This window comes from Anabrus simplex, chromosome 8, assembly GCF_040414725.1.
Source record: "Anabrus simplex isolate iqAnaSimp1 chromosome 8, ASM4041472v1, whole genome shotgun sequence".
Classification (NCBI taxonomy): Eukaryota; Metazoa; Arthropoda; class Insecta; order Orthoptera; family Tettigoniidae; genus Anabrus; species Anabrus simplex.
Window position 1 is genome coordinate 164,496,440 of NC_090272.1, and position 26,764 is coordinate 164,523,203.

General features: G+C 40.8%; 1 protein-coding gene across 1 annotated transcript in view; it reads left to right on the forward strand.

Moving 5' to 3' along the window:
- LOC136879349 (dipeptidase 1-like) overlaps nucleotides 1–26,764 on the forward strand; it is a 67,910-nt gene that overhangs the window by 11,134 nt on the left and 30,012 nt on the right. The window contains exons 2-4 of the mRNA XM_067153165.2: nucleotides 2,524–2,680; nucleotides 8,993–9,125; nucleotides 24,808–24,958. Of these exons, the coding sequence (XP_067009266.1) occupies nucleotides 2,524–2,680; nucleotides 8,993–9,125; nucleotides 24,808–24,958 (441 nt within the window). The remainder of the gene's footprint in view (nucleotides 1–2,523; nucleotides 2,681–8,992; nucleotides 9,126–24,807; nucleotides 24,959–26,764) is intronic.

Genomic DNA, 26,764 nt, shown 5'->3' on the forward strand with positions numbered 1-26,764 from the left:
AGGACAGTTGCCGATCATTCGCAAGCATCTGTCTCACTCGTTCGATGTTGTCTGGAGATGTGCTTGTGGTTGGTCGACCCGCACGCGCCTCGTCCTCAACACCTTCCTTTCCATCTCAAAAGCGATTAAATCAGCCAAAGACGCACTTTTTACTCACTGTTCCAGCGTGGTAAACTTGCACTAACTTGCACAAAACTTCATGTTAACACGTTGCTCCGTTTTGCACTCCATTGTGCAATGACACGAGTCCTCACACTGACTCCGTGCGATACCCGTTTAACTGTGTTGAGTTGACCGATAGGGGGCACTTGGTGTCATGTCCCGCAATGCGTATGCGCGAGCGCATCGTCCGAACTAGTACGGTGTACAAACTAGGAGACCATTCACCGAACTTTTCAGACACAGGTTGTATTTTAAGACGGTAGTTTGTCCCTCAAAAATGATTTTGCGTGCTGGTAACCAACGACAAGAAGTTGTCGGGTTTAGATGCACTCAAATGCCATCATCTCAGCCGAGATTTTAGCACACACATACTCATTTCTTTATAGTTATTACCTTTTAAACATGACCACCTCTGTGGTGTAGTAGTTAGCGTGATTAGCTGCCATCCCCAGGAGGCCCGGGTTTGATTCGCGGCTCTGCCACGAAATTTGAAAAGTAGTACGAGGAAAGTCAACTGAGTGTAGGGAGGGGAAGGGGCACGATTCCCACCTTAGCCATCCTCGAAGTGGTTTCTCCTCCAGGCAAATGCCGGGATGGTATCTAACTTAAGACCACGACAGCTTCCTTGTCTACCCCATCCCCCCACAAGGCCGCTGGCAGGTGAGGCCCATCCGTGCGAGGTACTGGTCCTCCGCCCCAGTTGTATCCCAGATCCCCGAAATCTCACGTTCCAGGACACTGCCCTTGAGGCGGTAGAGGTGGGATCCCGTCCGAGGGAAAAACCCTCCTGGAGGGTAAACGAATTAAGAAGAAGACCTTTTAAACATAATATTGTGCTATATGAAGAAATACACAATTACTGTAGGCACTGTAGGCCAACATGTAAACTTATTTCCAATAATAATAATAATAATAATAATAATAATAGACGCCCAAGAGAGATCCGGTTTACTCTGTCTGCCATCTAGTGGGCCTAGAGTAAAACGCAACGTCGAAATTGACGAGCAGACAGCCAGATGGCATCAAATCGAAATGTCTGCACACGGTAGCTGAGGCCATACGATAATAATAATAATAATAATAATAATAATAATAATAATAATAATAATAATAATAATAATAATAATAATAATAATAATAATAATAATAATAAGCCGGGCTGAGTGGCTCAGACGGTTAAGGCGCTGGCCTTCTAACCCCAACTTGGCAGGTTCGATCCTGGCTCAGTCCGGTGGTATTTGAAGGTGCTCAAATACGACAGCCCCGTGTCGCTAGATTTACTGGCACGTAAAAGAACTCCTGCGGGACTAAATTCCGGCACCTCGGCGTCTCCGAAGACCTTAAAAAGTAGTTAGTGGGACGTAAAACAAATAACATTATTATTATTATTATTATTATTATTATTATTATTATTATTATTATTATTATTATTATTATTATAAGCCAGTAGTTCTATATGCACCCGAAACCCTGTCTCTAAATGCCAACAAAGGACTCCTTGAAGAACTGGAGAAAGGAGAACGCAAAATTGTGAGAGGAATCTTGGGATCAAAGTACAGAAATGGAGTCCATCAAAAGAGATCCAACAAGGAAGTCTACAGCAAAATAGAGAAAATTACCGACACAATCAGAAAAAGACGGGCACGATTTTACGGTCATCTGAAAAGAATGGACGGAAGAAAGTTAACTAAAGAAATATTTCACTATTTTGATTCAAAGCCCAAAACCACAATTCCCTGGTTTAGAAATACCAAAGAAGACCTTCAAATGCTACATATCTCAGCTGAAGACGCCCTTAACAGAGATCTCTTCCGCAAGAAAATATTGACGAACGGGCTAAACCGAGACGAGCAACCGAAGAGAAGACGCGGTGCCCCTTGGACAGAGGAGCGTAAGCAGGCCCACTCACAAAGAATGAGGGAAATTTGGGCTCTAAAGAAGGCCAAGTTCAGTGTCAAATGCAACAAGACTTAACGTGGTCCTTGATGGCCCCAGCGAATTATATAATAATAATAATAATAATAATAATAATAATAATAATAATAATAATAATAATAATAATAATAATAATACCTTTTTTCTTCCCCAACCCAGTGATTCTGTCAGGAATAACAAAGAATATCGCAAAAAATGTATTCAGTTTAAAATAAAATGCATTACTGTTTTAACGGATACAAGAAAAAGAAGTCGAACATAAGGAAATCTTTAGGGTGCACCGCAGGTGGTATCGGGTATGGTGGAGTGTGTACCTACAAAGTTTATGAAATGAGAGAGGTGAAGTAATAGTTAGTAGTAGTAGTAGTAGTAGTATACATCGAGGTGGCCAGTTATAGCAATGACTGTTCCCTGTTATGCTTTCAGACACAATGACCTACCATGGAACATCCGGAAGTTCGTCCACAATCAACTTCGAGAATTCAACTTCGCAACAGATCTGCGGTCCGTTGTGCCGTGGTCGAAGAGTCCCTGGTCACACACCGACCTGTTAAGGTTGAAAAGAGGCATGGTCGGTGGACAGGTAAAGAATTGACCGTATTTCTCTTTCCTCTTCTCCTTGTTATTCTTCTTCATTACCGTTTTCCAGTACATTGGGGTCAGCACATCATTTACATTTGGCCTTCCTGGCACGAAACCTTTGTGGAGAAAGATATTCACAATTGCGTGTTTCTGTGGTGGTTGTTAGTGTGGTGTGTTGTACGTACTGGGGATGAAGATAAGTATATTGTGAGGAACACAAATACCTAATGCCCGAGTCAGAGGAATTAATCATCTTATTTTGCTACCGCATTTTCCCCACATCTGTGGGTTTGCGGGTGCGAACTGCGTCGCACATGTGGATTTGGCCCTCTTTGCCCTTCCTGACGCCAACCCTATATGGAGGGATGTAATCACTATCGCGTGTTTCTGTGGTGGTTGGCAGTGTGGTATGTTGTCAGAATATAATGAGGAGAGTGTTGGGATGGACACGTACCTCCAGTCCCCGAGCCAGAAGAATTAATCAGAAGCGATTAAAATCCCTGACCCGGCCAGGAATCGAACCCGGGATCCTCTGAACGGAAGACCAGTACTCTGGTCATTCAGCCAAGGAGTCGGACTCAGAGGAATTTATCATATGTAGTTAAAATGCCCAGATCAGCCTGGAATTGAATCCAGGGCCCACTGAACCGATGGTCAGTACGCTGACCATTTACCCAAGGAGTCGGACAATCATAATTTTATTACTATTACCTACCAGATGTCTCTGAATGCACCAGTTGTCCATTTTACGGAAAAATCACAACTCTCTTATTTAACATTTTAATTCAGTTTCGAATACCATAATACGAACTCTAATTTATATCTGATAAACTAAAGCAGTGATCCCTAAAGAGGGCGATAGAATTACCTAAGGGGACTCTGAAAGGTGGGAAGCCATCAAGAGCTGTGTACTACAAAATGCTGAAATGTGCAATAGCTAATTTTGTTGTTGTTAGTAGTAGTAGTAGTAGTAGTAGTAGTCGTAGTAGTAGTAGTAGTAGTAGTAGTAGTAGTAGTACTCCGTGGTTGAGGCAGCGGAGCGCCGGCCTCTCGTCGCTGGGTTACCTGGTTCATATCCCGGTCAGTCCATGTGAGATTTGTGTACTGGACAAAGCGGAGGCGGGACAGGCATTTGTCCGGGTACTCCGGTTTTCCCTGTCATTTTTCATTCCAGCAACACCCCCCCTCCCCCATTGTCATTTTAATTCATCTGTGAGTCATTAATCATTGCCCCAGAGGAGTGCGACAGGCTCCGGCAGCCAGCACCGTTCCTATCCTCGCCGCTAGATCGGGGCATCATTCATTCCATTCCTGACCCGGTCGAATGACTAGAAACAGGCTGTGGATTTTTATTATTATTATTATTATTATTATTATTATTATTATTATTATTATTATTATTATTATTATTATTATTATTATTACGGGGTTACCCGTGGAGCAGAAAGAGGTTAAAGAAGGTGCCGGAATGAATGGGTCTATCTACAATATCAAAATTAATTTAAAACTTGAACTGAAGGTTATATTTCTTAAAAAACAACAACTCAACAAATTTTCGCATAACAACATGTCAGGTAAAAAAGCAATCTTGCAACAAGACTAGGAAAATCCAAGAGAGTGAATTTTACAGATTATGGGCTTCAAGCCCCTAGTTTTACAATTCCAGAGACACCGGATCCAGTTTACAAAACGTTGATTAGAAACAAAGAATCATTTAGTTAAGGGCAGAAATCCCCCTCATTTAAGAGCACTTGCTCACAAAATGCAATATCTAGCCTTCCAGAGGCACTCGTTAGTCTTACAAAAACTTTGAAAAAGAGCAGCCAGGCTCTCAGTTTCTTACTGCCCACTCAAGGCAACATTACATCAAAATTTTCAATCTTTGGCCTCTCAAGTCACAATTTACAAATTGAACTTACTTTTACAGGGGTATTTATTACCCAACCTAATGGCCCTTCACGGAAAAGAACAGGTTAGATAACTGGCCCAAACACAAAATGAAAGGAGGCGTACACTGCGCTCCAAGATAGTGAAAACTTAAAAACCTACAGGGCTCTCGGCCGATGAAACATGGGCTATTCCCAAACTAATGAGGTGGCTCGCATGGAAATTACTTTAACACATTACAGGAGGAAAATAGTTACAAAACGTAGTTACCTCAAAACCTAGATGAAGATGAGCTCGAGAGGGTAACTCACTCTCTCCCCGATTTAAAATTAAAGATTTTATGAAGTTTTTACATTAGCCGAAAGAAAAATGACATTTTAGAAACGTAGGTTACATAGTAAAGATTCGGACCTTCCCCTCAGATAAAGCAGCGGAGATAGCAAGAAAGATAGAATTTTATGTGGACATTACCTTATAGATGTTCTGGCTGCCGACGAAAGAGGCGCCCCGCCTCCTGCCTTAACACACAACGACTTCCTGAGGGCAGTGTCCTGGAGCTTCAGACACTGGGTTGTGGGATACAACTGGGGAGGATGACCAGTATTTCACCCAGGCGGCCGCGCCTGCTATGCTGAACAGGGGCCTTGTGGGGGGGTGGGAAGTTTGGAAGGGATAGACAAGGAAGAGGGAAGGAAGCGGTCGTGGCCTTAAGTTAGGTACCATATCGGCATTTCCCTGGAGGAGAAGTGGAAACCACGGAAAACTACTTCCAGGATGGCTGAGGAGGGAATCGAACCCCCCTCTACTCATTTGACCTCCCGAGGCTGAGTGGACCCCGTTCCAGCCCTCGTACCACTTTTTCAAATTTCTTGGCAGAGCCGGAATCGAACCCGAACCTCTGGGGGTGGCAGCTAATCACACTAACCACTACACCACAGAGACGGAATGTTCGTCTCAGTACACATAATTTATACAGGGTGGTCGGAAACAACATGAAACGTTGTCATTTAAGTAGCTGCTGAAATTAGGCAATCAGATCGCTCAGCGGTAGTTCAAAAGTGCTTTGTGAAGTGGTATTGCTAAATCTGAATGAGGCTTAAGATAGCACATATCGCAGAAAATAATTTCACCTGGGGAGTGGTATTTGGACACGGATCTCCCAGCTGAGAGGATCGCGCCATAGCAAGTAATAACCGGCTGAAACCCACGTTGTGTTTGTGTTTGATGCTAATTACTTGGTATGGCTCTCCAGCTTTGTCGCTTGCAAATTTAACAGCACCGCCTCGCAAAGCCCATTTGATTTCGCCCGCTAAGCGACTTGATTGGGCAACTTCGGCAGCTGATAAAATGAAAACGACGCGAGATATAGAATTATATTTTTCAAATTATTTATCAGCATGACCGACCATGTAACTCTCATATACCCGCTGACGTTGTTTCCAACCACCCTGTAAACAACTCACTACCAACCACCGCAGAAACACACAACAGTGAATACATCCCCCCCCCCCACATAAGTTTGGTGTCAGGAAGGGCATCCGACCATGAAATTGGGCTAAATTCATACAGCACGCCGACTCCAGATAATCACGAAAGGGCCAGGAAAAAGAATTCTGACTCATACTACGTCCTCCGTTTCACCTTTGTTGATCGTGGAAAATTGTATTACGCTTGATCGTGTACCTAAATTGTCCCATTTGCGCTTTAAATATTCAGTTGGCCTTTCTTTATACTCGCCATGATATGTTATCAAGTGTCTGTGAGATGGCAAAGGTTTCATGGAGTTATTCGAAAAAGTTTGGTTGCAAATAACTTAAACGGGAAGAAGTGGATCACACAAGTTCGATAAAGATCGAATTTTAATGTAAAACTCACTGCAATTTCTGTACTTCACATTTATTCAGTAATTTCGACTTTCTCGTAGTTGGTTTAATGCTATTTTCAATAATTTTCCGTGATTGAACAGATACTGTTACATTTGTCACTGTATGTGTATTGCATAATTGGCGGTCATACAAATTTTAGTGAAAAATGTGTGAGGATGTACAGGTACTTTAAGGCAGAAACAGTTTCCAACAAGGATATTCCAGGAATAATTAATGAACAAGGGGAGTGTGTATGCGAGGATCTTCAAAAGGCAGAAGTATTCAGTCAGCAGTATGTAAAGATTGTTGGTTAAAAGGATAATGTCCAGATAGAGATGGTGACTAATACTAAAGAAGTATTAAAATTTATCCATGACAACAATGACATTTACAGTAAAATACAAAAGCTGAAAAGTAGAAAATCAGCTGGAATTAATAAGGTTTCGGGGATATACTAAAAACAATGGGTTGGGATATAGTACCATATCTGAAGTATTTATTTGATTATTGTTTGCATGAAGGACCTATACCAAATGAATGGATAATTGCTATAGTAGCTCCTGTGTATAAAGGAAAGGGTGATAGACATAAAGCTGAAAATTACAGGCCAGTCAGTTTGACATGCATTGCATGTAAGCTTTGGGAAAGCATTCTTTCTATTAGACATGTTTGCGAAATTAATAATTGGTTTGATAGAAGGCAGTTTGGGTTTAGGAAAGGTTATTCCACTGAAGCTCAACTTGTAGGATTCCAGCAAGGTGTAGCAAATATCCTGGATTCAGGAGGTCAAATGTACTGTATCGCGACTGACCTATCTAAGGCATTTGATAGGATAGTTCATGAGAGAATACTGGCAAAAATGAGCGCAAGTGGACTTGACAAATGAGTGGCTGAATGGGTCGTTAAGTTTCTAGAAAATAGAACTCAAAGAATTAGAGTAGGCGAAGCTTTATCTGTCCTTGTAATAATTAAGAGTGGAATTCCTCAAGGCAGTATTACTGGACTTTTATGTTGTATATATCAATAATATGTATAAAGAAGTGGAATCAGAGATAAGGCTTTTTGCAGATGGTGTTATTCTGTACAGAGCAATAAATAAGTTACAACATTGTGAGCAACTGCAAAATGACCGAAAATGTTGTGAGATGGACAGTAGGTAATGGTATGATGATAAACAGGGTTAAAAGTCAGGTTGTGAGTTTCACAAATAATTACTGCGTTGATGGGGTGAAAGTTCCTTTTGGGGATCATTGTAAGTACCTAAGTCTTAATATAAGGAAATATCTTCATTCGAGTAATCACATAAATATGATTGTAAATAAAAGGGTACAGATCTCTGCACATGTTTATAAGGGTATTTAGGGATGGTAGTAGGATGTAAAGGAGAGGGCATATAAGTCTCTAGTAAGACCCCAATTAGAGTATGGTTCCAGTGTATGGGACCCTCACCATGATTCCTTGATTCAAGAACGGGAAAAAATCAAAAGAAAAGCAGCTCGATTTGTTCTGGGTGATTTCCGACAAAGGAGTTGCGTTACAAAAATGTTGCAAAGTTTGGTCTGGGAAGACTTGGGAGAAAGGAGACGAGCTGCTCGACTAAGCGGTATATTCTGAGCTGTCAGTGGAGAGATGGCGTGGAATGACATCAGTAGACGATGAAGTTTGAGTGGTGTCTTTAAAAGTAGGAAAGATCACAATATGAAGATAAAGTTGGTTTTCAAGAGGACAAACTGGAGCAAATATTCCTTTATAGGAAGGGGAGTTAGGGACTGGAATAACCTACCAAGGGAGATGTTCTATAAATTTCCAATTTCGTTGCAGATAGGGAATCTGCCACCTGGGCGACTGCCCTAAATGCAGATCAATAGTAATTGATGATGATGATGATGATGATGATGATGATGATGATGATGATGATGATGAAGATGATGATGAAGAATGATGTGGTACAACACAGGTGTCACTTTCACTTTTCACTTTTACCAACGATTTTATGTTTTCCTCTTTTAACAAATTTGTCCATGTTTCAAAAAAGATTTAAGGATTTAAAGATTTAGCTCACGGTACAGAATAATAACAAGAAATTCAACGGTGATAAAAGAAACCTGCACTTAAATAGTTCATAAGTTCCAAGAGTGAGATGCGGGACCTCAAGTAAAAAACCCGAACCTGCACACAGCAGTCACCACATACCTACAGTACTACTGAAAGATGTTGTGTCAATAAGTAACGTGTTACTGCTGTCGGCCTATGAAACAAACAGGTCAAATATTATTCGCAGTTATAGGAATACGGTTAGCATAATGAACGCAGCTGCAAGACTGTATTGTTGAGTAGGGTAAGAAATAGCAAATAGCTTAATATTAAGCTGTTTGGCAATAGGGATTTTTGGAAATAGAAAGCAATACAAATTTGCTTTGTCCAGACGAAAACGGTTTTCATTCTTCATATAATTCACGAAACATGTATGCTTATTTTAAATTGTAAAGATCAAGAGATTTTAAAGGAGTCTTGTCTAAGACTCTTTGTAATATCATGTTTAATTTTATCTCTTCTCGCAGTTCTGGGCGGCCTACGTGCCGTGCGAATCCCAGCATTTGAATGCGGTACAACTCACACTGGAGCAGATCGACCTCATCAAGAGACTTATAGACAAATACTGGGACCAGTTACAGTTTGCTACATCCGCCTCAGGTGAGTACAAGAAGTTCTTGAAATAGCAGTTAATAGCATCGATGTGCAACTATATCATCTCCCTTAATAAAAATGATGAACTTGCTTGGAAGGACATCTGATGAAGCAAATGTTTCTAAGTGGGATTCAACTGATAATAATGGAGACTCTCGGGACTCACACCTGAGCCCTCCTGATTTCTAGGCTGTGTTAGAAATTTTACTGGAGTAACCACCTCAGGAGAGATCTACATTCTCAACTGGTCGATATCACAACTGGATGTACGACGACCTGACGTAATATGAAAAATCCTAATCCACTACTACACACAATCACTAATCACAAGGATGTGACATTTCGTTTAAAAAATCCCACATGCATTGACTGAGATTCGACCGGTGGCTGCTTGGTGAGAAGCCTCCGAGGAAGCTACTCGGTTATCACTCCCACTCTTTCGTTAATTTTTTTTTTTTTTGGTTTTAACTTTCTGTTTATGTATTTTCACATTCTCGCTCTTATTGCATGAGAACTACAGTACTGTCAATCTGAGTGGCTCAGGTGGCAGAACTCAAGTTGATGAGTTCTTTTCTTTATGTTTTATTTTTAGAATCTGCTTTACGTCGCACCGACACATATGTCTTATAGTGACGATGGGGTAGGAAAGGCCTAGGAGTGGGAAGGAAACGGCCGTGGCTATAATTAAGGTACAGCCCCAGCATTTGCCTGGTGTGAAAATGGGAAACCACGGAAAACCATCTTCAAGGCTGCCGACAGTGGGGTTCGAACCCACTATCTCCCGGATGCTAGCTCACAGCTGCGCGCCCCTAACCGCACGACCAACTCCGCTGCTGTAGATGAGTTTACTTTCTTTAAACACATAATACGCTTGAAAGGAAAATTAGGTTAATTATAGTAATTTATGAATGTGCTAGTGTGTGACGTAAATTGTTAGAATACTTACTTATTCCGTAATTCGTGTTACATTCCTCTAATTTGGTTGGGTGGAGCACGACAAAAAAAAGAGAAGGTAGAATTTTACAAATTATGATCAGAATAAAGGCCAAGTTGATAGGACATTGACTTGAGACGTCCAGGACACGTTCCAGTAATTTTAGAGGAGGGTCGATTCACCCAAGATATGAATCACCCAAGCAGTTTAGTGTAAATGCAGAGTGAAATAGTTACGAAGAGAGAAATATTTTAGCTGATGAGCATGATGGGATCACATTGAAGGCTGAATACATTCTATTGACAAATTATTCAAATTACAACAGCGCATTATTACATGAAAATATAATTTAATAAACTGGCTACATCCAAATTAAATTATCAACAAATAGCAAATAAAGTTAGGGGGGATGTAAATAGAGTGATCTACTTTCCTCTACAAACTACAGTGTGTTCGATCGTGACCTGTTGTTACTATAAGTGAGTCTTGAGCTATTACGTAAGTGTAGAACAGTCATTTCACTTACTATACTGTTGTTCTATCCCAAGACTCCATTCGGGAGATAGTGGGCTCGAACCCCACCGTTGACATGTCTGAAGATGGATTTGCATGGTTTCCCATGTTCACATCAGGCAAATGCTGGGGTTATACCTTAATCAAGGCCACGGTCGATACTTGTTCTCTCCTAGCCCTTTCCTGTCCCATCGTCGCCATAAGACCTATCTGTGTCGATGCGATGTGAAGTAAATTGTGCAAAAGAAGTTGTTTCATCTTTCACTCTCCATAAAATTCCACTAACTAGCATTCAACGTCTGAATGAGATAGTCTTATTCCCACCTCCATGTACCGACAGTTTTCTTGGTTGTTGTTGTTGTTGGTGGTGGTGGTGGTGGTGGTGGTGGTGGTGGTGGTCTTCATCGTCATCTTCATCATCAAGTTTCCCCTCATCTAATATCTTGGATCGCAATAAACTTTTGAAATGTACTGGATACGACAGTCACATATCGTCAAAGAGGAACAGACCGTTGTGCTTATGCTTCATATATCTAGAGAAGACAGACGTAGTACAGTCATTAAGTTCTGAGACTTGACACCTGGAGGATAGGCATCCATACGACTTTGTTTGCTGCGCACGATGCCGCATTACACGGCGTACACCTACACAGAACCACATCAATCCTCAAAATAGTCGCCGTTGGCCGTTATGCACGTTTGGCAATATTGGTATAGCTGCTGGAAACACCGCTGAAAGGAAACACCATGTTTCTTCTCCAGTTATTATCCGGCTGAGAAACGTCGGAGCATCGTCAGCACTACTGATGAGATCACCACAAATCGTCATGCGATCATGACGTTGGTCTTGCTACAGCATCCGTGGTACACTGTGCTGCATAACACGAGACATGTTGAGGTCATCCGCCAGAATTTTGTGGCAAGTACCATGGCTGACCCTTATAGCTGCTGCGGGTTCGTCTACCGATTGGGAGCGGTTAGCACGTACCAACGTTGCCACTACTTGATCTTGCGCTCCGTTCGAACTGTTTGTGGCCGACCAGTATGCACATTCTCTTCCAAACTATCCCGTCCTTGCACAAAACTCCGGTGCCACCTAAACACAATACTGTGACTCAATGCGTCCTCGCGGTAAGCCTGCTGCATCATTTCAAACCATTCGGCAGTGGTTTTGCCTAATTTCTGGCAGAACTAGATGTTTGCCCGTTTCTAAAACTGTGACATTTCACAGTCCGACTAGCGCATTCAAATCAACGACCGTACGTCTGCTTCCAGTGCATGCACTCAACTGTCTCTTGCAGGGATGAGAGACTAACTGAAGGGGTCGGGGCAAAAGAGTGCCAAGCAACATTTTCTTAACTTTAAGGGAGAGCAGTTAGAAAGTTTGTTCAAATCGTGAAATCGTACCATTCACGGGAATGATGTAATAATAGCTTTGAAAGGTTCAGTAATATTCATTGTATGTGATTTGCAGGCATAATTTCTTTTGGGCTGCTATTTGTAGAGTATAAGTCAATACTTTTAATACCATGTCACAGAATACTGTGGCTTGGCACTTTATTGCCCCAATGGGAGTGACACTTATCTTAGGAATATTATTTTATGATAATGAAACAATGTTTGATATTTCAACTATTTTAATCAGAAATGAAAACTAACACCAATCTTCAATTAAAATAACATTTCCAGTAATAATATTTAAATTGGTAGTAGTGGAAATCGGGGTAGAACTGGAAACTGAAAAGAAATTTAAATAAATCAACATAAAACCATCACGGGAAAAGGTCTGTTTGTATCTTTTAACTATGATGTTCTTTTCAAAATATGGAATTTAGGGACTTATAACTGCACATGCATAACATTAAAACTAAAAGATCAGCTGCTCCTTTCCTACACTTCTTCAACTTCATTAGTGTCTTCAGAATCAGAAATCAAGCTGAGATAAAACTGGTGATGGACAGGTGGGACGTAGTCCAGGAGTTTCAACACATCTTGCAGTTTATTTTTCTTTATTTTTCGCACAGTAGTGTACTTTCGGTTCAAGCTCAACGTTGTGGTGTTGCCTCTTTTTTTTGCACGCTATAGTCTTCAAAATCCACATTCACTCTTGTTTTTAGTTTGATAAACCATGGATTACTTGCTTCAAATTTGATCAAATTACGTCTGTGAATTTAAATTCCATGCCACTTACACATGTTCTTTACTGGTGTTCAGGAGTCCAACTTTTAATGCTGCCAGGTCATAAAAGTCGTCTTGTTTCATGTTTGTAACACTGAACTTCTTCTTTCTCCCACATTCATGAATGATACATTTCTAGTCGGCAGCGTCGTACACAGGCGGTTGATTTCGTTGGTACTTCTCAATTTTAACAAAGTCTCTATCTGATGGCAAGAATGTGTGGCCAGATGTTAAAAACCAGTGTTCGATCTCATTAAATCGTTTAGTGTGAATTAAATAAGGCCAGAGTGCCATTATATTCCAGTTTTTATTCTGGCCCCCGCAGTTATCACAAAAAAATCACAAGCTTTTTAGCATCGACGGCGTTTGTTTTCAGATACTTCAAAACTGCACTACCTATTTCGTAACTGCCTCTCCTACAATACTCTTATCCCACAAAAACATGCGCACTAAGTCTTTACCACAGTCATGAATGCCTACATTGTATGTCCACAATTTCCGTAGCTTGGCTCTCCTTCAGGTGTCCTGTATCTCCGTTTTACAGGAATAGCTCCAATACATCCAAATAAATAAGTATTTTGCTTATCAAAATCAGCGAGATCCCAAAACCCATTAAATATTGACAATATCTGTTGTTCTTCAAATTCAAAACATCTCAGGGGACAGCGACATAGCTCTCCAACTTTTGCTCCTGGAACAACTTTTTCGGTCTTACGCGCTACATATTCTCTTCCTTCGTTTCGCCTCTTCTTATTCATCTGTATCTTAATACGTCTATTTCTCTTCCTAGAATTCTGGCCTTTCTCAGGCGAATGTTACGGTATCCTTGAATGATCCAGGATATCCTAAACAGTGCAAAACACCAAGTCTTAGTACGAGAAATACCCATGTTGTATCCTCTGTTATGTAACTAATAACGATACTTTAAAAAGAGTGCTGCAAAATTATCCACTAGTTTTTCTGTTAACTCATATAAACCTCTGGTCTCAAGTGACAATGTAACCTTTCTTAAGAAAAATGATGACTGACAGCAACAGATTTAAAATTGGAGCAATATAGTGCCAAGCCACATAATGCATATTTGCGGATGTTGGTCAGCAAAGGCCTTAAACTAACTTGAGTAAACTTTAAACTGAAAAAGCCACTTGCTATAGATCCAAGAATGTGTTATAACGGTTCCTAAAACATAACATAATGACTTAATAAGTTACATAACCCCAGCAACAATGGCGGAAACTTTAGTTATGGTCAAAATAATGCCAAGCAACACTTACCTCACTTCCACTTTGAGAGGAAATTTCACACGCTATGTGAGGACGATAGTCAGCGTCTACATCAGGATCACTGAGATATTCTTCAGAATCACTCGAAAACACAAGCTTTCTCCTACAATCCATGGTAATCTGGGTCTCCTGGTTGCTTGACACTGTTTTGCTCCGAGTGTTTCTAAGAACTGTTGGGGGCAACAAGATGAAAGTCACGTGCAGTGCCACTTGAATGTGTTTCAATGCAAGTTTCCAGTGTTTACTGATAGCTTATCATAATCCTCAACAAATGGCACCGACAGCTCAGTTTTGTCAAAAATGTTGCTTGGCACTCTTTTGCCCCGACCCCTTCAACTGACATGGTACCATACCACGGTGTCACCTATGCACCTATGCGCTATAGTGCACCACAGCGCCATCATGCGGTCAGTCTCAGAACTTAATGACTGTACTACGTATGACGGAGTAGTGGTAAATAAGATATTAGCCACACTGAGGAATTGTGAGATGAGGGAAAGTCATTACAGCCATCACAAGAAATCTAAATATTCACAATCAGGCCACAGTGAGAATTGACGGTAAAGTGAGTTCTTAGTTCAAAATAGTAGTCCAAGGGCTGTAATATTTCGCGCTTACTGTTCATAGTTTTCAGGAATAATATTTGCTGAAAGGTACACATGACTGGAAGGGATTCAGTCCATTCTGGAACGTTGCAAAGGCTCTCATTAATATTTTGTAGAAATTCATATTAGTTGTTCAAAATAACTTTCCTTATGCTCTGCGCATTAGCCCTTAGCGCAACTTACGCATTACTGTGCGTAATACAGCGTTCGCACCGTCAGATCAGGCAACCCGCTGTCAGAATCCTTGACTGAATTGTCACTGTAGTGTCCCTCGGTTCAGAGGGTTGCCGGATATTTGCGGTCACGGAGATAAACTTGTGTCCACTCACAGAAATTCCCCAGCAGTCACAGGAGATTTGAGGACTTTACAGCATGGGATGGGCTTTATTAGCTTAATCTCGGAGTATCCCCTAACCTGCCTGGGCTCCTGCTCGCTCGCTTCGAGAACAGCATTCTTTTCTCGGGCGTATTATTTAGAGATTGATACCTTCAGCTACAAGCTCCATTCTATATCTAAACCCGTCATCTGATCGCATCCAACTTTAAACAAAATATGCATTGGAATGTTTTATACTTTGTTTATGAATTGCATAATTTTATGTTGATACAGATGTCGATTTCCATAGGGAACCTGAAATATTTGCCCCGGATAACTAAATTTATAAGAGCCTCCGTGGCTCAGACGGCAGCGCGTCGGCCTCTCACCGCTGGATACCGTGGTTCAAATCCCGGTCATTCCATGTGAGATTTGTGCTGGACAAAGCGGAGGCGGGACAGGTTTTTCTCCGGGTACTCCGGTTTTCCCTGTCATCTTTCATTCCAGCAACACTCTCCATTATCATTTCATATCATTTATCAGTCATTAATAAATCACCTTGGGAGTGGCGACCCCATAGTAATAACAGCCTATATATGTTTCATTCATTACATCCCTGACCCGGTCAAAGACTGGAAAACAGGTTGTAGGTTTTCATTTTTCAACTAAATTTATAATACCAATGTAGTTGGTCCGTTATTGGACATTATAAATTTTCATCTGATAGTCAGGCAAGCATCAATTTTTGGAAATGAGACAAAGTCTCTCATAGTGCATTGGCACTGCCGATGGCTCCAAGTAGCCTACGCAGTGGCCTCCACGGTATGCACTAGCCATGAATTGGTGGGTGTGCTATTTACCAACTAATGAGCCCAGTTTAGCAGACACACTGGGGCGAAACGCTGGTAGCCAGGAATGAGTTAGGTGGAAAATTTATAATGTCCAATAACGGACCAACTACATTGGTATTATAATTTTATGTTTCTAAAATGATGACAGGTTTTTGAGAAACAATGTTTCTTAAAGTTGACGCATGGTTGAAACACGTTTAAAAACTGGCACTTTTTGGCGTTCCATCTGCTATATACAATAATAAAACACAAATTAAAAATTTCAAAACTATATTAATTAAGGTAAAATGAAACGAGAAAAATGATGGTGTTATTGGATTTTCTGTACGCCTTCCGGGTATTTCATAAACAGCCTCCACCTACACATAATATTTTGGTCGACTAGAGTGATGACCGCACTTCTCCGGAGGCAAATCTTCTCCCATCTCGGCCGACAACGATATCTCATTGATGGCGAAAATCCGTGATTTTGTGGTGACTACAAATCTTCGTGATCGCAAATCTCTCGCGCCTCCACCGATCCAAACTGGGCACAAACACATCTCAGTGACCGCATATGTCCGAACACCGGATTTGATTCTTGGTTGGGTCGGATATTTTAACTCTGTCTGGTTAATTCCCCTACCTTAGGGTTTTGTGTTTATGTTCGTCTTAATACAAATCAGCATACAACACATTGCATTAAGGACCACCGCAGAAACACGCAACGCAATAGTAAATACATCCCTCCGCACAGGATTGGCGTCAGGAAAGGCATACAGTCGTAAAATTGGACGTATATCACATGAGTGCCGACCGCAAGTAGCTTAGCCCCTGCAGGTGGTAGAATACCCTGCCTGTCATTAGAGATGACTAGATTAAAGGGGCTACAGGGTCTCTCAACTTAGGAGCGTGGGTGGCAAACATGAGACCCTAGCCGAGTCTGGCATTCTTCCCATTTACTTATGCCAGTCTCCTCACTTTAATCTTTCCTATATGACCTCCCTTGGCCAACAATTGTTCTCTTCCGACTCCGAGGGTATTAGGTATAAAAGACCTAGGGAGTTATTCATTCTCACAACCATCGTGGCCCTTCCCTTTTTTATCGATACCTTTATTTTTCAAAGGATTGGGCCTCTTCCTTTCTCCTCCCTGATTAGTGTTAATAGAGTATGATTGCCCAATTGTACTTCCTCTTAAAACAGTAATCACAGGGCGAGTTGGCCGTGCGGCTAGGGACGCGCAGCTGTGAACTTGCATCCGGGAGATAGTGGGCTCGAACCCCACTGTCGGCAGCCCTGAAGATGGTTGTCCGTGGTTTCCCATTTTCACACCAGGCAAATGCTGGGCTGTGTTTTAATTAAGACCACGGCCGCTTTCTTCCCATTCCTAGGCCTTTCCCATCCCGTCGTCGCCGTTAGACCTATCTGTGTCACTGCGACGTAAAACAAATTCTAACAACAACAACAACACCGGGCGAGTTGGCCTTGTGGTTAGAGGCGCGCGGCTGTGCGCTTGCATCCAGGAGATAGTGGGTTTGAACCCCACTGCTGGCAGCCTTGAATATGGTTTTCCGTGGTTTCCCATTTCCACACCAGGCAAATGCTGGGGCTGTACCTAAATTAAGGCCACGGCCGCTTCCTTCCAACTCCTAGGCCTTTCCTATCCCATCGTCGCCATAAGACCTATCAGCGTCGATGCCGCGTAAAGCCAATAGCAACAACAACAACAAAACAGTAATCAACTCATTACCACCACAACCACCCCAACTAGCTGAGAAAAGAAGGGGGGGGGGGAAGAAGAGATCAGGCAACCCACTCGACGTCTCAGTATGCACTGAATATCTAAAAGACGTCACAACTGATCGCAGTCCTGTAGCCCTCCTTATTAGGTCATTCATTGTTCTGTAACTGCAAGAATCTGGTGTCCCGTAGCTTGAAATACACTACATATCATCCCAAATTTTCTTTTTTAAAGGTAACAGAAACGAACCAATGAACGATAGCATAAGTTAGCTACTTCTGCAGTTTCTCTTAGTTTAGTTTCGTTTATAAAGAACTTCCCGCATCTATACGTGAATTTGTATGCTGTGTGGATACGGATACATGTTTGTATTATCCGTAATTGTCTGTCATTCAATATAGAACATAGAACCTCTTGCAGTAAAATTGTATAGCGTAAATACACAGGTGAATATGGAATGCTGCTGACGGCTTAGTTTCAGATCTGATAAAGGATCTGATTTTCCAAACAGCATGTATTTGATCGAAACTGATAGTATGGGCTATGGAATCAATCACACAGGCTTTATTCAACAGTTGAATGTCTATTCAGTAGGTCCATAGTAATTAATGTTCCGCTGCTTTAATGTAAGGATTAGTCAATACATTCATGTGGGGAAATACGCAGTCTCTCTGTCATTAACGTTTGATCCATTGCTAATGGTCTGTGACAGCTTGTGCTCTAGCATAGGTTTTAATCCTACCACTGGTCGGCTGCCTCTTTCTACTCCATTTTTCTCAAATTTCAAGGTTTCAGTTTGTACAAAATTGTACATTTGCGGAAGTTATAGATAATTTCAAGTCAATACTTCTTCTAGAAGTTAATTTCTTTATTTCGTCCTTTTATAACCCTGCTAGTAAAGTTCACATTAAAAGACAATAGACAAATAAGTACATGTAGCACTGGGACGTAAATAGAAATAACTCTTTAAAGACAGGCATTATTTCACATTTTAAATATGTTCATATCAATGACAAGATAAGAGATTTTACACTTCTTTTAAATCTATTCACAGATTTATATTATTTAAATTCAGTTGGGAGGATGCCATTGTTCTTGAATAGGAAGTTTTGAAAATTAGATGTACCGTGTAGTGGTGCTGCTAAGTGATGATTTCTGTATTTAGTGTTATATTGGATGATTTGTTATAGAGCAGATGCCTATCATTATGAATTAGTTCATGAGAAATATTTTTCTGTGCCAGATGAATCAAATTCCCCTACCGATATTGCTTTATGCAAACCGCAGTTTTATATATGTCCTGAAAATATCTGACCTTCCGGTACCTATAGTAAACACAGTAAAACGGATATCTTTGTATTCCATAATATTATTAAATAATAGAAACCACAAGTGCACTCTACAAATGATCTGAGATGTAAATAAAACGTCTGTGAAATACGAAGTGGACATTGCGACTATCACATGAGCTGTGATGTACACGCACTATGCCGCGGTGCAGTATAGCGTATATGGTCGGGGCCAAACCGAATATTACTGTGTGCCAGTCTTACATACGAGTGTTGAGTCCGTTGAGTACGTTATTTAGTGTTTACCGTCTCTTAATGCACGTGAAATATCCTCTTTTATGCACTTTTTTTTTTTTTTTTTTTGCTAGGGGCTTTACGTCGCACCGACACAGATAGGTCTTATGGCGACGATATGCGCATTTTAGTCATGAAAGTGTATGTGACCCTGAGAAGGGTCACATGGTCGGACGAAGACGAGACAGGTAGTGGGGGAGAAGGGGTAATTTCACGAATAGTGGATAGTTACGTTAGCAAGTGCTCAAAGTAATAACCTGCTTGGTTTATGCACATCTGGGCACGCCGCTGAATGAATATTCTAATATGCTGTAGCATAGCCGATGTTATTGATCTGCAGCTATCGGCGATGAGTTGTCGAAGGTGCTCGGGATTTTCTGGCTCCTGGGTGTAAACTGTGTGTTTCAAATTCCTCCACAATAAGTCTAATGGCGTTAAATCCGGTGACCTGGCGGGACAAAAGACGGATATTCCTACCCATATTCCTGAATGTGTCTCATGCGCATGGCTACGGAGCACTATTCTGTTCATCGTTAAACGTTCTCCAAGTAGTACATCCTTTAGTTTTTTTTTGTTTTTTTTACGTCGCACCGACACAGATAGGACTTATGGGGACAATGGGATAGGAAAAGCCTAGGAGTGTGAAGGAAGCGGCCGTGGCTTTAATTAAGGTACACAACGAGCTCGATAGCTGCAGTCGCTTAAGTGCGGCCAGTATCCAGTATTCGGGAGATAGTAGGTTCGAACCCCACTGTCGGCAGCCCTGAAAATGGTTTTCCGTGGTTTCCCATTTTCACACCAGGCAAATGCTGGGGCTGTACCTTAATTAAGGCCACGGCCGCTTCCTTCCCACTTCTAGCCCTTCCCTGTCCCATCGTCGCCATAAGACCAATCTGCGTCGGTGCGACGTAAAGCAACTAGCAAAAAAAATTAAGGTACAGCCCCAGCATTTTCCTGGTGTGAAAATAGGAAACCACGGAAAACCATCTCTAGGGCTACCGACAGTGGCATTCGAACCCACTATCTCCCGGATGCAAGCTCACAGCTACGTGACCCTAATCGCACGGCCAACTCGCCCGGTCATCCTCTAGTTCATGGCGTAAAAGTGGCATGTAGAGTGCACCTGTTAAATGGCCCTCAAAGAAACGCGATCCAATAAGAATCAAAGTAATTAGCTAAGTTAAAAATCAGAATGAGACGTATTGGTATGAAAGACAACTGAGGATCAAATTTAGAGGGTACTGAGGCTGTGGATGAATAATAATCTGATGACAAACCAATTCCACATATATTATGTTTTAAGGTGATCAGAGCAGATAATACTGTTGAAATGGTAGCGATTGTTCATTCAGGTTAAACATAATGGAATTGCACAACCGTCTTGGCTCAGGCGGCAGCACGGCGACCTCTCGCCGCTGGGTTCGATGACTATTTGTCTCATGGCTCCAATGATCAATTCAGTATAAAAATATGAAAAACTTCAAGCAAATAACAGCTGTATGTCGCCACAATTTGATAGTTTCGTGTTACCACTTTTATTTTATTCTACCTACGCGCACTTTTTTATATAAATTCATCAGAATAGAACACTGAAACATCTCCAACAGGACGTCTGACCACAGAGCGCACAATCAGTAATACGTAACTGCGTTATTTTGATGAAGCCGATATATTTGCGAGACTACGGCCCAAATGTAAAAATAAAACAGTCCTCGCTGAAAGTGTTGTTCTTTTTGTCTTCTTCTTCTTAATCTTCTTATCCTCCAGGGTTGGTTTTTCCCTCGGACTCAGCGAGGGATCCCAAGAGGGACGGAGCGGCCGTGGCCTTAAGTTAGGTACCATCCCGGCATTTGCCTGGAGGAGAAGTCAGAAACCACAGAAAACCACTTCCAGGATGGCTGAGGTGGGAATCGAACCCACCTGTACTCATTTGACCTCCCGAGGCTGAGTGGACGCCGTTCCAGCCCTCGTACCACTTTTCAAATTTCGTGGCAGAGCCGGGAATCGAACCCGGGCCTCCGGGGGTGGCAGCTAATCACACTAACCACTACACCACAGATGCGGACGTTCTTTTTGTCTACAGGTTACGAATATCTATGTATTTGATCTGTTTTATGCATTTTTACTATTATTACTTAATTTTGCAGTCATTCACTAAATAAATACAGCTCGAGCTCCAGATTTTCTCTAGATAAATTCTGGAGCCCGCGTTATATTACTAGAGATAACTTCTGACTTACGAGTTGGCCAGCACACGATGCGATCCCAAATTGCTTTGGCTAGGGAATAGATTCACTCTAAATGTACTTGTTAGATAGAAATAAAACAAGACTACTTAAAGTATGGATTTTGACATAAATGTCTAACAAGAGATTAAAATTAAACATGCGAAATAAAGTGTTAAAATAAACCCGAAGAACGATGAACAAACGAGTGGAAACAATGGCAAGAGTTGGTGAATATGACATATTAAAGAGTTTATTAAGATTAGGTGGCCGGTGTGTTTTAAAGATCTTTGAAGACGAGGTTCGTCCGTTGTAGGTTAAAAACATATTCCTTTTTCGTTCATATTAAAACAGGTAAAGCACTAGCAAGCCGACGGCAAGTAACTATTGTGAGTATTGAAGTTGAGTTTCGTCCGGCCAAAAAAAAAAGAAAAAAGTTCTTATTCCATCAATCACCACTGATTTGCATTTAGAAGAGTCGCCCAGTCCCAGGTGCCAGATTCCGTATCTGTTGTTTGCCTAGTCTTTCCTTAAATAATTGCAAAGAATTTGGAAATTTATTGAACATCTCCCTTGGTAAATTATTCCAGTCCCTAACCCCTCTTCCTGCAAACGATGTTTTTTTTTCATTCGGGTTATAATAGCTGAAGCACTAGTATGACAAGAAACTAGTGTATACCCCCCCCCCTCCACCTAACACAGAAAGAATTCAGCTATAAATTGGTGTAAATTTATTTATTTATTTATTTATTTATTTATTTATTTATTTATTTATTTATTTATTTATTTATTTATTTATTTGGAGCCTCCGCGGCTCAGACGGCAGCGCGTCGGCCTCTCACCGCTGGATACCGTGGTTCAAATCCCGGTCACTCCATGTGAGATTTGTGCTGGACAAAGCGGAGGCGGGACAGGTTTTTCTCCGGGTACTCCGGTTTTCCCTGTCATCTTTCATTCCAGCAACACTCTCCATTCTCATTTCATAGCATCTATCATTCATTAATAAATCACTTTGGGAGTGGCGACCCCATCGTACTAACAGCCTATATCTGCTTCATTCATTCCATCCCTGACCCGGTCAATAACTGGAAAACAGGTTGTAGGTTTTCATTTTCATTTATTTATTTATTTATTTATTTATTTATTTATTTATTTATTTATTTATTTATTTATTTATTTATTTATTTATTTATTTATTTATTTTGCTAGTTGCTTCACGTCGCACGGACACAGATAGGTCTTATGGCGACGATGGGACAAGGAAGGGTTAGGAGTGGGAAGGAAGCGGCCGTGGCCTTAATTAAGGTACAGCCCCAGCATTTGCCTGGTGTGAAAATGGGGAAACCACAGAAACCCATTTTCAGGGCTGCCGACAATGGGGTTCGAACCTACTATCTCCCGAATACTGGATGCTGGCCGCACTTAAGCGACTGCAGCTATCGAGCTCGGCATTGGTGTAATTATGGTCGATATTAATCTACTCCTTCGATCTGTATGTACGTTTAAACTGAAGTAGGGTTATCCATACTCTTGAATCCATAGTAAATGTACGTATTTACAGCAGAGGATGGTAGTGGTGGTGATTAGTGTTTTAAGAGGAAGTACGACTTGGCACCCATCCCCTATTTAACACTAATCAGAGAGAAAAATGGAAGGGATCCGACACTTCGAAAAATGAAGATATCGGCCAAAGAAAGACAAGGGCCACGAACGGCGTGAAAATGGAAGACTCCATAACCTTCGAATGTTCTAATAGCGTCGGAGTCGGAAAAGAACAAGAGTTGGCCAAGGGAGGTCGGATGGGACGTATGAAAGTGAGGAGTCTGGCACAAGTGGAAGCAATGTCAGGATTCACCTAAGGGCCCCGTGGTTGCCAACCCATATTCCCAAGTTAAGAGCCCCTGGGGCCCCGTTTAGTCGCCTCTTACGACATGCAGGGGATACCATGGGTGTTATTCCACTACCCGCACCCACAGGGGGTACAGCAAGGAGGCAGAAAATATCTAACGACATGCACCCGTGGGATGCAATTCCAATTCGGTCAAATGTATGGTTTTTAATATCTTATTGCTCACAAATCAGAGGGGTGAAACAGGTTTTAGTATAGGCTTAATTGTAATGTTTCGGGAGATAGTAGGTTCGAACCCCACTATCGGTAACCCTGAAAATGGTCTTCCGTGGTTTCCCATTTTCACACCAGGCAAATGCTGGGGCTGTACCTTAATTAAGGCCACGGCCGCTTCCTTCCCACTCCTAGCCCTTTCCTGTCCCATCGTCGCCATAAGACCTATCTGTGTCGGTGCGACGTAAAGCAACGAGCGGGAAAAAAAATTGTAATGTCTTGCGTTTAATATGTCGATCAGATACTTTTTCACAATAATAGAGTGCAGGAAGTGGTTTCAGACATCATCTGTATTGTTTACTTAAAAACCCAACAGCCCTACTGTCACATACTCCCCGAGTCGATGAAGAATGAACAATCATGGAGTGTTACTGCAATAAATTGTCGCGGAAAGCGGAGACATCGGATAAAATTTATCCTGTCTTCGATCTGTACAGCGCAAATACGGAATCAGAATGCTGTGGTGAAAGGTCTACGTCTGACAAATGGCAATAATAATAATAATAATAATAATAATAATAATAATAATAATAATAATAATAATAATAATAATAATAATAATAGCAGTGGTAGATTGATAGGATATATTTCGAGACACCTAGGACTAGTTCACTTAGTTTTGAGGGAAGTATTATGAGATAGGAATAGCAGATTGACCATAGCTTGATGTAGCAGTTCCGTAGAAATCAAGAGATTAACACAGGACAGCTACATCACACCAGTCCATGGAATGACAATCCAAACAACAATAAATGGTAACTTTTAAATCATTCAAACAGTTTTTTCTTGAACTCTGGCAGTAATCGGCGAGAATTACTGACCACAACCGCGTAAACGGGCATCCAAAGAAATGCACATGAAAAACATTTTGACTTTCCTATGTCGTATGAACTGTGTACATAGAGTTTGCCTTGTTGATTGATTGATTGATTGATTGATTGATTGATTGATTGATTGATTGATTGATTGATTGATTGATTGATTGATTGATTGATTGATTGATTGATTGATTGATTGATTGATTGATTGATTGATTGATTGATTGATTGATTGATTGATTGATTGATTGATTGATTTTTGCCTGTTACCATTCTGTTTAGTTACCTACAGGTTGCATTGAAATATTAATTTGTTTGCATAGTTGTGACCAACACAAGGTATCACTCCATCCTGCTAGAAATAAAGAGATCTCAGGTTCGAGTCCCAATTGCATCAAACATGTTGAATGCTATGTATAATATTTAGGAAGGATAAACTGTTACTATTTGAAGTGTTGCATGCTCATATAAACTAAGTGTGCCCCACCCCAAGTGTGATGATCCATGTTATGTCTCAGGATCTCTAACTGTGCTGCAGAGATCCTGGAAGCTCATACTCATAACCGCATCGCTTCTCTCATCGGTGTGGAAGGTGGGCACAGTATCGGCAACTCACTGGCAGTGCTACGAATTCTCTACGATCTTGGAGTGCGCTACATGACTCTAACTCACACCTGTAATACACCTTGGTAAGTTTCGGAGAACGAAATCTTCAGACAACTACAATTTCCCATTGTTAGATTCGTAATGGCACAATATTTCATCTGTCATTAGCATATACAGAATGTTCCCAAAACTGTGGGAGGTAACCAGGGCATGAATAGCACACCCCCAATACAATACAATACAAAAGTCCCTATAAATGCAAGTCCAGTGGTCGGTCATTTATTTATGTTTTCAGTGGAATAGATGGGATATTTCGTATTCATTTCAGAGTAATATCTCATATTACTTTATTTACCTCCAAATCATTATGAGTTCAGTTATGACCCTTCTTCCTTCATGGCCAAAATAATCTAAGATCCTCTCATTGTTCATGTCATACATGAACCCCAACAACATTTAAAAATATGTTGTTCAGCAGCTGAAAAACCATCAGATATGCGACACATTTTGAGCACTGCTTGTGCACAAACATAGATATATGAAGTGTAATGTGCCACTGCCTTCATGATGTACATACTTCACAAAAGCAGTGGATGTGCCTTGCAGAGCTATTACCAATAATTCCATTAAAACTTTGGAATGTCTGTAATGAGAGGTCCATGTAACTTGGATCACTTAAAATTATATGGGCAAAGTACCACTAACTGTTATGAAAGTGCTATAATTAAAAATTAAGTTCCCAGAAGGAAACCATAATTTAATTTAATTTAATTTAATTTAATTGCAGTCACCATCTAGTCAAAATGTGGATCACAGAGAAAATCCCAGACATTGGACCTTAGGTGTAACCCATCCATTATTCAAAAATGGTGGTAAAACTAATCCAGACAATTACAGAGGAATAAACCTTTTGGACTGCACTTACAAAATTTTACAATAGGATAAAAAAACATTCTGGAACCACAACTTGGAGAATACCAAGGAGGATTTTGCCCATACAGAAGTTGCCCAGACCAAATTCTCAGCCTGAAACTAATAATGGAATATTACGAATACAGAAGTAAAGAACTGTTTATTTCATTCATAGATTTCAAAAAAGCTCATGATAGTATATACAGACCCACTCTTTTAAAATTCCTCAGATCATATGGCCTTCATCCTAAATTAACAAAAATTACTGAACTAACTTTAACCAACCCAATTTCAAAGGTAAAGTTCAGGGGAGAAATGTCAAATGCTTCAACAATAAATACAAGCCTTAGCCAAGGTAACAGATTATCCTCACTGCTTTTCAATGTGGCTCTAGATTATATCATGAAAATTTGGCAAAAATAAAACCCACCTAAAATCAAAATTGGAGCAAAACCCTCAATAAGGACAAACTGCCTAAGGCTTACAGATGATTTAGCTCTCTTATCCCTTGACATGGTAGAAATCCATGCTCAGATCACCAGTCTCCAGAAAATTGCATTGAAAACAAGATTACAGATATCCTTTGAGAATCCTGAGATCAAGCCAATGAAACCCCTTGACATCAACAAAGCCATCATAAGTGATCAAAAAATTAACATAGTCCTACAATTTAAATATCTTGGAGAAATCATTATTACGCGAGAAAGCAACATGGATAAATAGAAGCAACAAAATTTTAAAAAAGCACAATTTCTAACCTGTTCAACTTATAACAAAAAATGCTTGTCAATAGACACTAAGGTCCAACATTACAAAACTGTATCTTTTTCCAAAGCCACTTACGCTTGCAGAACCTTGTCCTAAATTAAAAGTGAAAGAACTGACCAACTCCTCAAAACCAAAAGAAGAATTATCAGAACTCACAAATATAAAAGGTACCAGGTTGAAGGAGTCTGGAGAATCCTCCCCAATGAAAC